Source organism: Euleptes europaea, chromosome 14 (genome assembly GCF_029931775.1).
Source record: "Euleptes europaea isolate rEulEur1 chromosome 14, rEulEur1.hap1, whole genome shotgun sequence".
In the NCBI taxonomy this organism is placed as follows: Eukaryota; Metazoa; Chordata; class Lepidosauria; order Squamata; family Sphaerodactylidae; genus Euleptes; species Euleptes europaea.
Genome location: NC_079325.1, coordinates 515630 through 528411, shown reverse-complemented (window position 1 = coordinate 528411; position 12782 = coordinate 515630). Strand labels below are relative to the sequence as shown.

Below are 12782 nucleotides of genomic sequence, written 5' to 3'. Positions count from 1 at the left end.
TCTGTTATGCTGTGGCCCCATCATCTTTATCACAACGCTCTCTGGAACAACTCTCCTTTACAGAGTTTGCCAAATGTCAGATACGTGGGTGCCTTCCTGACCTCAGGCAGGCCCTTCCACGGGGCTGGGGCCACACCAGAAGAAGGTGCACGTCCGGGCAGTTGTTAGTTTTGCCCACTGGCAGGCTGGCACCTGCAGGAGACCTTGCTCAGGTGAGCAGAGCAGAGGGGGAGAGGCGGTCCAGCAGACATGAGGGTCCGAGGCCAGGAAGGGCTGTGTGTACCCTATCCAGCACTTCCGATTAAACTTGGTAACGGTGGGCAGCCCCATCATTAATGTTATCTATGTCTTGGTCCCTTGCTCTTCATCAAGGAAATGGGCCTGGGCTGCTCATCTGGACCAGATGTGCTTGGAGCCAGAACCAAAAGTCACACAGCAGCCCCCCAAAATGGTTGAGCAATAACCAACATGTTTAGTTCACACAAGGTCTTTTAAAAATACATCTTATGAAGGCCCAAGGAGACAGAAATACTCTTTTGTCACAGGTTCTGCATCAGGGTGGGAACGGTTCACTTCTCCAGCAGGCCTCTCCCTCAGAAGGCCCGGGGCTCCAGCCCGGCGTACACCTCACGCTGGCCTTTCCGGATAGGCTACGGAAATAAAGGGCTGGCGTGACTCCCTGGAGGACCCTCTGTGGCCTCCACCCCTCTCCCTTAGGTGGACGGGCAAGTAGTCCCAGGGGGGTGGGAGCTGGGAAGCAATGCTGGGAGCACCAGAAGCCCCCCCCCCCCAGCTGACTGCAGACAGCTGCATAAGTGACTCAGCCTCCCCTGCTGCCCAAACGGGAGAGGGCAGCACACGCACACCCCGGCTTCCCAGCACCAAGGGGGCTCGGTCCAGGGATGGAGACGGCTCTCATGGCAGCTTCTCCCACCCTGCCCTTACCTCATAGTCTGGATTTGGGACCGGTGGGGGCCGGTCCTCCCTCTGGCCTGCAACACAAGACAAGGCGTTGTTTCCACCAGCAAGTTTTCCAAGGACTGGGGCTGGGAGACGGACGCCTCTTTGCACGCCTGTAAAACCTCACCGGGCTCTGCTTCCTGATGGATGGGTGGAGGGACCCCCTTCCCCTCAGCCACAACAACCCCGGGGGCTGCCGTTGCCGCCACCAGCAGAGCTTGGCTCAGGCAGGGGCCACCCATCCTGCCCAGGGCTGTGGGCACTCCGCCTGGTGCTGCTTCTGACTCGCTGGGGAGTTCAGGGGGACGCAGTCTCCAGTGCGTGGCGGCTCCCCCCCCCAGATCAGCTTGAGGAGGAGGTTCATTTCTAGCACCTCCTGTGCGCCGTTCCCTATTTCCCAATTGAACCACAAGCACTGACGCTATTTCAAAAGCTCTGCACCTCAAATGAAACTGGACCACCCAAATCATGCACTCCCACCTTCCAGAGGATGAGCCCTGCAATGGGAGGGCCTGGGCCCCTTTCAAGGCCCGACCCCTGGAGTCTGGGGTCAAATGATCCAGGACAGTCCAATGCTGGTTTGGGCCTGCCGGAGGGAGGGAGGGGAGGGGAGGGGAGGGGAGGGAGCTGCCCCCGTTCCTTATTCTGCACATCTCGGCAACAGAATCCAAGGACGGGATTCTGGCAAGAGGCCGAGGGGATGCTTCGAAGCCCTTAGGGCTGAAATAGGGTTGCCAACCTCCAGGTGATGGCTGAAGATCTCCCGCCATTACAACTGATCTCCAGCAGATAGAGATCGGTTCACCTGGAGAAAATGGCCGCTTTGGCAATTGGACTCTATGGCATTGGTCCCTCCCCTCTCCAAACCCCACCCTCCTCAGACTCTACCCCCAAAATCTCCAGGTAATTCTCAACCCGGAGCTGGCAACGCTAGGCTGAAACCAGGCTTCAGACTGGGGGGGGGGCTCAGTGCCCTCGCGGCACGGAGTCTGCAGTGCCTGAGGGGGCACAATCTGTGGGGGTCCAACACTTCTTTTCGGGTGCAGGGCTGTGCCAGTGTCAATCCCCCCCCCCAGTTTCTTGGACAGAAATGGCAGCTGCCTCCCCTTCAAGAGCCCTCCTACTCTTTGGGACGCCCCTCCCCCCCGGGAGAGGGGGCACTCACCGCGCGGCCGTGCTCGGGGGCCTCCTGCCGCAGGGCCCCCACCAAAGCGGGCTGCCCGTTTCCGGCTACAGTAGAAGGTCAGGATCAGGACTCCCAGGGTGACCAGGAGGTCGGCCACGATGATGCCCGTCACGAGCCAGAAGTCCATCTCCACACACCCGGGACACACTGCTCAGGACAGAGGTGCAGAGCAGTGGCCTTGAAACGGCCCCCCCTGCCCGCAGCTGCCCTGAGGGAGCACTCCTCCCTTGCCAGCCCCACCGGCCCGGGGGTCTGCTGAGGCTGCCCAGGCTTTGCCCCAGCCAAGGCCCTGTGTAAGCCCCTCCTCCTGCCCCCGCCCACCCGGGGCTGCTGCCGCAGCCCCCACTTGATGCGCTTGAGCACAAACCTTTGACTTGCAGGTAAATGCTCCTGCTGTTCTTAGCCGAGCCACAGTGGTAGAGGCCGTCGTGCTGCTCCCCCCGGTAGTTCTCTATCGTCCAAGGCGATGACTGGTTGCTGGGTGAGTTTTTCTTCCACCACACGGCCTTCTCAGTGGGGCAGGTGAGGGTGACGTTGCCCCCAGAGATGCTCACTGTGATCCCTGCAGAGGAGCAAAGGGGCAGAGAAGAGCAGCAGCCAGCGGCCCAGACGGTCCCGATTCGCCCGCCCACCCAAGCAGGCCCCCTGAGGCCGCTCTCCAGCATGCTCCATCTCCACGCGACTCTCGGGGGGGGGGGGGCATCAGTGAAGGGCTCCACTTGGGGGGCAGGGCTGGGCAGGGCTATCAAACGGCTCCTCACCACTCGGAGAACTGGACGGGAGGAAAGCCGGACTGGAGCATCCAGAGCAGGCAGGAGCCTCCCTCCTCCGTGAGTCTGCGGGGGGGGGGGGGGCTCTGTCTCTACACGGGGCTCCACCAAGGAAGCCGGCTTTCCCGGGCCCTCTGCCTGGTGTCTGCAAAGGCTGGGGGGTGAATGAACCCAATGCCTCGCCCTGCCTCGGACAGGCCAGGGAAAACGGGCTTTGCCTCTGCCTTCGCCTACTCTGCTGTACCAGAAGCCCCTTGGTGGTCCCCCCACGGCTCCCTGCATTTCACAGTCATTGAACAAGTAAGCCGCCCATTTTTAGATTAATGAGCTGTTACATTAATTACTTATAAAAGTGGGAATCTGACCAAGTTCCCTGCAGTTTAGTTGGGAGTGTCTCATAGGCAAAGACAACAATTGCAGAGAATTTCATCCCAGTGGGAGAGAAAATGAAGATGTTATAACAGGAAACATATCTCGCCTTTGATAGTTAATATAACAACCATTTCCACACAGGTTATTTGCCCCAGATTTTATGCTGTTGGGACGCAAGATTTTTCCTATTTCCCCACAGCATTGTGGTACAGTCATGCACCCACCGGGGTTTTGCCACTTTTCTCCAATCTTCCCTAAACCTGCTTTGCTCCAAAGTTTTGGGAACGATTGCAGCACATTTGATGGCCACTGTGTGGGCAGGAAAGTTCAGGTATTTCCACTCCTACCCATAAGGCAGACATTTTCCCCACTGCAGCCATTTCTTTCCTTTACCAGAGGGGGCAATCTAAAAGTGGCAACTGAATATCATACTAATATAATATTATATTAATGTATGTGCCAGGTTTCCTGAATTATGAGCTTTCATTTAAAAGAAGCAAATAAGTCTCTTACACCTTGGAGATATAAGGAGAAAGGTACATCTCTGCAATGAAAAGGGCTAGAGACTTAAAAAAATTGAAAGCAGGGAATTCAGCAAAGGTGGTACACAGATCGTTATAAAATTATATTGATACAGCAATATTAAATTGCTGATTAACAAAATGAAAATTTAAACCTTTTGTGATTTAAATTTTCATTTTTGTTAATCAGCAATTTAATATTGCTGTAAATACAATTTTATATCACAAAAGGTTTAAATTTCAATAAGTTTATCTATTAGAAAGAATCTATATAAAATAGTATAAATGTGGCATCTATTCCCCATCAGTATACAGAAAATGTCGAACTTAAAGGAAGACACCAATAAATGTTGGTTTTGTAAGAGGGATAAGGCAGATTTTTACTATATGTGGTGGGAGTGTACCAGAGCTATAGTTTATTGGGAAAATGTGATAATTATATCTAAGGGTCTGGAAACAGAAATACCCATGAATCCAGAAATAATCATGTTAAACTGTTTACCAACTATGAATAAGAAACTTCTTGATGTATTCCTCCATATGGTAACGTTAGCAAGGATAAATTTTGCCAGATGCTGGAAAGGAGCGAACTCTCCAAGCTTAAATAGTTGGTTCAACAAAGTAAGGGAGATCTATGTGTTGATTAAATTAACTTACTATCAAAATAACAAAAACATAGAGGAATGGGATAGAATATGGAATTCCACTATATCCAGGATGGAGAACACGCTTAAAAGTTTAGATTCTATTGGTGGTGGTTCATAAAGAGAGTGATTATTTAGAAAGTTATAGGTTTTATTAGTACTGGTCAATGTTTGTTTGTTAAGAAAGTAGCTTTTTAAATGTTGCATTATGATACATTTTAATAAATATTTTTTTTAAATGAAAATGCCCTGGTGGTGCAGTCGTGGGGGGTGGGGTGGGGGCACTTCTGGGGATTGGAGCAGATGAACTACAGGGGAAACCTGTCGCTGTCTGGGCACAGCCACAGCTGCAACAGGGAAACAACACCAGCTGGTTTCATTGCGAAAAACACCCATGACTGTTAACCCAAGGCCAATAATGGGCAGGAGACTTCTGTGGTGATGTTGCCAGTGACGTGGTAAAGGTCACTTCCACCACCACCTGGAAGTGATGTCATGGCATAAGGGATGATGCTCTAGCTTTCGCTCTAAACTCTATGGCTTAACCACAGAGTTTATGACAAATGCTAGAGCGCTGCCCAACATGATCACTTCTGGGCCATGCCAGACGACATATCGATTGATTTATAGTCTGCCTTATTCACTTGGACTCAAGGTGGATTACACAGAGATAGTCAATACCATCGACAGATGGGATATTCAATAAACAACGCAACAGGATTAGGGTTGCTAATGACGCCCTCCCCCATTTTCCCCATTCCCCCCCCCACCGACCAGTTGAGCACTGGTAGGGAGAGCTGGGAGAGGGCAGGAGACCTGGCCTCTCTCCCAACACCAATGGAAACCCAGGCAGCCTCTGTGCATGCCCCCACTCCCCAATTACTCCATCCCAACCCCAAACAACCCGCAGAACTGGGTGGGAGCCCTTGAAAGCCCTCTGTGGAAGTGGTAGAAGGATCTCACTTACTGTTGTTGCTCTCCTGTCCCCGCCCAGGGCTGGCTGTGAAGGGAACATGGGAACAGTCAGCAGACGGCCACCTGGAGTGGTGAGGGATGGGGGGGGGGGGAGCCCACAGCAAAGCAGGCCCACCTTGGCCCCTTCAAAATGCCCAGTGCTTGAAACCCATGGGAGGCCGAGTGGCTACTGCAGCCCCGAAGCAGGCTCTGCTGCCCACCAGCCCCCAGTGGGTCTTTCTGACCCCACAACCCTGGCACGTGGGTGCCCAGCCCCAAGGGAAGGGGCTCGCCCTCACGGCTCATGCTCAACCTCCCACTCTGGGGTACCTGGGGAATTCATACAACCCCCTCCACGACAGGGCAGCACAGCAAGACCTCATTTCCAAGGAGGGTTGCCAACCTCAAGGAGGAGTCTGGAGATCTTCAGGAATGAGCATTTGCCCTGGAGAAAACAGCTGCTTTGGGGGACAGACTCTGTGGCAGGACAGACCGGCTGAGCTTCTTCCCCTCCCCACACCCCGGTCTTGCGGCAGCCAAATCATCAAACCACTTCATGCCAGAGAGCCGGCATTCAAAGGCCGTCTGTCCGTCCATACAGAAAACTGGGCCTTGGTTGTGGAGCAGCTCAGGTAGCAGCAGCTGCGCCTCTTGGTGAGGGGGGAAGAATCCTTCACTAGGAAACTGGCTCCGAATCATAGAATCATCATAGAGTTGGGAGGGACCACCAGGGTCATCTAGTCCAATCCCCTGCACAATGCAAGAAATTTACAACTACCTCCCCCTCACACTCCCACCGATACCTACTCCATGTCCAGAAGATGGCAAAAAACAAAAAAACCCCACCAACCCTCCAGGATCTCTGGCCAATCTGGCCTGGAGGAAAATTGCTTCCTGGCCGTAAGACCGCCTCCCTCGGTATCTCTAGTTCTGGGGGAACCCACACTTGGTTTGGGAAGGGAAGCTGGGTGCACACTCTGAATTTCCGCTTGTCTCCGCACTGATCACTTGTTGACACAGACGGAAGTGCAGGGGGAGGGGTCAGGCAGGCCACCCCCTTGTGCATGGGGTGGGGAGGGGGCAAGAGAGAAGTGAGCTGACTGGTTTGCAGAAGTGGTCTGCCTGGGGAGACCCTGGCCTCACCCTGATACCAACCCCCACCCCTTGCCTCACTCTGCACTCAGGGAGGGGCCCCATCCTTTGAAAAGCTACCCCAATGCCTCAAGGACTCGCTTCCAGTCACTCAGCAAGGGCAGGGGCCCTGGCTGGTTCGGGAGGCAGTGGCCACTGCCCCCTCCAGCCCCACAGACCCCCTGGGGCAGCCCTTGCTCTGTATTCACAAGCGACCGACACCCACTGGGGGAAAGATCCACGCCGGACCCGCTGGCTCCAAGTGGGAGGGTGGAGGGGAAGGGGCCGTTCTCAGGCAGCTCTTCCATTCAGCACAAAGACCTTCTTTCCCTCACACAACACCTAATTCACGTGCAGTGCCTGCTGCCACACGGTGCAGCGGTGCCTTCTGGCACTGGCATCTTTCGAAAGGGATTCCAGCACGGAGGAGATGCTCTGTGCCTGCGCAGGGGGACCCCTTCCACGTCCACAGACGCTCTGCCTCCAGTTGCCAGTTTCTGGGGACAAAGGGCCCGGGAGGAGGGGCTCCTCACACTTCTTTATGCCCAGCTGGGGAGCTTTCCAGGAGTATCTCACTAGCTCTGGCTGGGAACCACAGAGCCGGGCCGACGCAGACCACCATGGGCCTTTTCGAATATTCTTTGCTCGTTCTAGCGGCCCAACCCTTCCCCCGGTACTCACGCAAACAGAGCAAGAGGGCGAAGGTGCCAACGGTGATCCTGAAGTGCATCGTTATGCTTTCCGTTCCTTCTTGATGTTGGTGCAGAGCCTTCGCACCCGGTCCGAGCCACTGTGCACCTGAGAAGAGGAAAGGAAGCTTTTCAGTGAACTGGTTTTGCTGATCCTCGCAAGTCAGTGCAATGACGTTGAAAGCGCTCAAGAATGAGCCCTGCCAGGAAGTGGAGGTGTGCGAAACGGCTTCCGATCAGCCTGCCAGAGGCAACGCAGGCCTGCCCTGTGCAGCCTCCGGGGCCCCTGAGGAAGGGCCAGGGCCCTCCCCTCTGCAAAACCAGCAGAGTTGGCAGCTAACACCGACTGCTCTGCAGGCGTCTCTGGAGCTGGTTTATGTATTGGCTTCCTTATGGAAACCATGTAATCAGGCAGCCTAATAACGCATAATGGAGTGCCATCAAGTCACAACCAAGTAGCGGCAACTTCTCCCCATGGGGTTTTCAAGGCAAGAGGCGCTCAGAGATGGATAGCCATTGCCTGCCTCTGTATAGCAACCCTGGACTTCCGTGCTGGTCTCCCATCCAAGTACTGTCCAGGGACAACAGCCTAAAACATCCCATAAACAATGCAATAGGACTAGGATTACAAAAGACAGAAAACCAATGCAAAAGGACAAAGATGAAATATCATAATGGAGAAAATGGAATTACAGAAGCAGAAGACAAAGCAGTAACAGCAGGATTAAACTTACAATAGACATGGGAATCAACCACCAGAGCGATCCTGGGGTGGGGGGCATAAGCACTCAAGGAGCTGACTAGCTGTCACACTGGCATACTTTGGAGCGACGGTGGTATAATGCTTCGGAGTGGGGCCGTGGCTGCTGGCCACCAGTGAAGCTCTGCTGTGGCTGGCTGCTGGAGATACACTGGTGGTGCACCAGCTACACGGAGGCAGAAAGAAGTGTTCCTGGGGACATGGTGGGGGCTAGTCGGCTCCATAAGCCCCTCCAGCCTAGGAAACGCCCCCCTAGAGCCGGCAGAAAGGGATGCCTGCAAAAAAACATGGCGTGGCCCGTAGGCATCCATGGAACAGAAAAGGCAAAGCACCCCCACAAGCCCCAGTGTGGCAGGGTTGCCAGGTCCCCCAGGACACCAGCAGGGGATGTGGGGGGGGGGAGGGTTGCCAGATCCAGGTTGGGAAACTCCTGGAGGTTTGGGGGTGGATCCTGGGGAGGGCAGGGAGCTCAGTGGGGTACAATGGCATACAGTCCACCCTCCAAAGCATTCATTTTCGCCAGGGGAACTGATCTCTGTAGTCTGGAGATGAGCCAGTATTCCTTTCCTTTTATTGCCTCTCCTGCTTCTCCCGGCTTTCTTTCATTTCCTTTTTATTCCCCTCCTGCAACTCTTTTGCAAAGCAAGAAGGGAGGTATTGCATTTGGCCCTGCCTCTAGCAGCAGCCATTTTGGTTTTGCTTCCACCTCTTGTGGCAGCCATTTTTTTTTGGGGGGGGGGCGCTCCCCACCTCATCTCAAAATCCCAAAGGTGCCTGCAGGCTCCACAAGCTGAAGAAAAGGGGGTAGAGAGAAATGGAGATCGGCTGGTGGGTGTTAAGGAGAGAAGGAAGCAGGAAAAGGGGAGAGGCTACAGAGGCTGCCAGGGAAATGGAAGAGTCAGGGAGGAGACAGAAAGGGGGGGAAAGTCCTTGTGGGTCCCCAACTTGTCATGTTAGACATGTTAGACAAACACTTGTCAGGAATGCTCTAGGCCAGTGGTTCCCAAAGTGGGCAGTACCACCCCCTGGGGGGCGGTGGGATTACCTAAGGGGGCACTAAGAGGCAAGGGGGCAGCAGAGGGTTGCTAAGAGATGGGTCCCTTCAACTGTGTTGTTGGATAGGGTAGGGGGGCGCTGGGGTTGAGTTTGTGGAACTAAGGGGGCAGTTGCCTGAAAAGTTTGGGAACCACTGCTCTAGGCTGATCCTGCATTGAGCAGGGGGTCAGACTAAATGGCTGTATAGCCCCTTCTAGGATTCTATGTCTAATACTCTGTGCTCGGTCTAGGATCACTGAAATCCTAGCCCTACTACACTGCTTATTAGATGTCTTGTCCCATTGACTGCATTGACTTATACTGTGTAATCCACCTTGAGCTGCAATGAGAAAAGCAGACTATAAAGGTGAATAACTAAATACATGTTAAAAGCAGGACGGACAGTACACAAAAATGCAGGTGAAGTTGTCCCTATCAGGGCACACCCTGTGAGGGTCTCTGTCTTTGTGTCTCTGCTTTCCATCACCTGCGGTGTTATCAGTGAACTCGTAAAAGCAGTTCACACCTTCTGGTCTCAGGCGCCAGGCCTGATGGCCCATGTATCTTCCCCCCCGCTGTTCTTCCTGCCAGTACTCCCTCAGGCCGGTGCGGCCTTGGAAGTGTGATAGCCGCACCAGACTTCCTGGGATCCGTCTGATGTTTTGTATTATGCCAAGCTTGTAACTTCCCATAACAATAAGTGTGAACCCCAGTGCCCCAGTGCCCTGGAGTCAATATATTCTGTAAACCCGTATAGCCCCTCACTTGCAACTTTCTACCTGTGCCTGTCTCATCTCCTGAAGGCTTCAATAAATCTATTGTTTCTGTATCAACGTCTGAGCAACTGATTTGGAGAAGCAAACTCAGAGAGGGGGATCTCTCACATTAAGTTGCAAGTCCTTTGCCTCTCGGACTGCAGCTGTACCGCTTTGGACAGAATGTCAGCCGACGAGGACACCACCCCTAACCCCGATGCCCCCAAGGAACCGGACGAGCCGGAGAAGCCGGACCCGAAGGAGGAGGGAGCCAAGCCAAAGAAACCGAAGGGTCGCGCCCCCGACCAAGATCGGGACGAACGTCCCCGGGGGCTTACTTATTGGCTGGACTCTCCCAAGGGCTGGTCGCTCTCGCGGACTGCGGCGAAGGATCGCCGGTTGGCCTTCCCCAGCACGGGACTCGAAGGGGACCCGGCCCGCAAAGAGGCCCTCATGGAGGAAGAACGAAAGCAGTGGCAGGAAGACCGCCGGGCTATGCAGGAGCAGATGGAGACCATGCAACGCGTAATGGGTGAGATGGCCACGACCCTAGATGCGCTGAAGTTGCAACCTCCAGCCGGTGCTCCCCCAGACGGGGCGCCGGTAGTTCCGCCCGCAACCCCTGCCCCCCCGGCCCGTCGGGACCTGAAAGTCACGTATGACGGGTCGGGAGACCAGTTGACCTTTTTTATGGTCCAAGTAGACATTTTTATGCGGGAACAAGGCCGAACCTTCGTTTCTGAGGAGTCCCGGGTGCAGTACGTGGCTTCCTTACTGCAAGGGGAGGCGGCTGCCTGGATGGTGTTGCAGTATGAACTCCGCTCGCCGGTGCTGCGAACCCTGGACGAGTTCATGGTAGCACTCCGAAACCGTTTTGAGGACCCGACTCTGGGTGAGCGGGCTAAAGCCTCCCTGATGCAACTGCGCCAAGGGACTAAGTCGGTGGCGCAGTATGCAAGTGAGTTCCAGTCACTGGCTAGCCGAATTCTGGACTGGAGTGAAGCTACCTTGGTACAATGTTTCAGGGAGGGTCTCAACCCAGACCTCCAACATTGGGCCTTCATGCAAGGGAACCCCCCGGATGTGGAAGGTTGGGTTCGCCATGCTGCTGACATCGAGAATCGCAAACAACTCCTGAACTTGTCCAAGCAACGGCTTGGGCGAGACCCCAGGCCCCGAGGTGACCGTGGCCGGGAACTCCGGCAAGGGGGTGGCGGGGGTCTCTCGGCCGCGGAACGCCGCAAGCGGTTCGAGGCCGGCGTCTGCCTGATCTGCGGGGGAAAGGGTCACTTTGCATCGCAATGCCCCTCTCGCTCAGGCCGTCCGACCCCCCCCCGCCAAACCCAGACCGAGCCGACGAAACCGGCCGCCGACAGCCAGCCTCGCCGCAGAAGTGGACCACTGAGCCGGCGCTCCGGCGCACCCTCCGCTCTCCACGCGCGCCCCCAGGATGGGGCATCCGACTCTACGGTCCCATCGGGGTCCCGGATTACAAATACCGTCTTTGATTCGGACGGCTCCCCGGAAGCCACCACCCCGTCCCCCTCTTCCAGCGAGGAGGAAGAGTGGGAACAGCCGGCAAAAAACGCCGTCGGTCTGCTGTAGAGGGGGCTCCGCAGCAGACCGTCCCTATCGTTGTGCAAGGAGCTCCACCGATGGTAAGCGCCCAAGAGGACAATGTATTTGTGCGTGTTCATCTGTCCCTACCCAAAGGGGGTCCCCCGTTAGAGGTCCCCGCGTTGGTCGACTCGGGGTGTGCCCGCACCATGATAAATGAGGAAACTGCCAAGAAGTTGGGTGTCCGGCGCAAGCGGCTTCCGGGACCCCTCCGTTTTTCCCAAATGGACGGGAGTGACTTTAAACGGGGCCCTGTGACCCACAGAACTGCAGCCGTGATTATGTCCGTGGGGGAACATTGGGAACGGTTGTATTTCACCATCGCCCCTATTGTAACCCCTGTGGTGTTAGGGATGAACTGGTTAAGGGGACACAATCCCTCCATTGATTGGGTTAAACGGGTGCTTTCCTTCCCCGAAAACCCCTGTGGGTTGCATGACAAGGAACGGGTACTCAGAACTCCAGCCGCCGCACTGGTAGGGTCCCCCGCCCCAGTCTCTCCTCAATTACCCTCTGAGTACTCGCAGTTTACTGATGTTTTCGATGTTAGAGAGTGCGACGAACTGCCTCCCCACAGAGAAACGGACTGTGCCATCGAGATTGTAGGGGAAGGCAAACTGTCTAAGGGAAAGGTTTACCCCATGAGCCCTAGTGAAAAGACTGTATTGCGAGACTATCTGGATGTCAATCTGGCGAGGGGTTTCATACGCCCCTCCAAGGCTCCTTATTCCGCCCCAGCTTTCTTTGTAAAGAAAAAGACGGGAGATTTAAGACTGTGTATTGACTTTCGCAGACTGAACGCAGTCACCCAGTCTAATGCTTACCCCCTCCCTCTTATTCCTGACCTTCTAGCACAATTAAAGGAGGGCCGAATCTTCACCAAACTGGACTTGGTAGAAGCCTACCACCGCATTCGCATCAAAGAAGGAGACGAACCCAAAACGGCCTTTTCCAGTTGTTTTGGGATGTTTGAGTACCTGGTCATGCCGTTCGGACTTTCGGGGGCTCCGAGTGTCTTTATGCAATTAATTAATGAAGTTTTGCATGATTTACTGTTTCGGGGGGTGGTGGTATTTCTCGATGACATTCTTATTTACTCTGAGACCATGGAAGAACATGTGCGCCTAGTGCGAGAAGTGCTCCAGCGGCTGCGGGAGCACAAACTGTATGCTAAGGTGTCCAAGTGTGAATTCCACCAACCTTCTATTACATTTCTGGGGTATGTGATTTCCCACCAAGGGTTGGAAATGGACCCCGCCAAGGTCCAGGCGGTGCGGGACTGGGAAACCCCCACTACCCGCCGCCAACTTCAACAGTTTTTGGGGTTTGCCAATTTTTACCGGAATTTCATTCCCAACTTTGCCCAAGTTGCGCTTCCCCTCACTGCC

At 54.7% G+C, this 12782-nt stretch overlaps 2 protein-coding genes across 2 annotated transcripts in view; both read right to left on the bottom strand.

The window, feature by feature from the left end:
• The window catches only part of ARCN1 (archain 1), a 281523-nt gene that overhangs the window by 111731 nt on the left and 157010 nt on the right, over positions 1 to 12782 (bottom strand). The window lies entirely within an intron of this gene.
• Positions 594 to 8948, bottom strand: LOC130487327 (T-cell surface glycoprotein CD3 epsilon chain). The gene is made up of 7 exons (XM_056860818.1): positions 8933 to 8948; positions 7220 to 7336; positions 5421 to 5453; positions 2514 to 2708; positions 2126 to 2293; positions 946 to 992; positions 594 to 650 (listed from the first exon to the last, which is right to left on the bottom strand). The coding sequence occupies exons 1-7, from the start codon at positions 8946 to 8948 to the stop codon at positions 594 to 596; spliced, it is 633 nt and encodes a 210-aa protein (XP_056716796.1).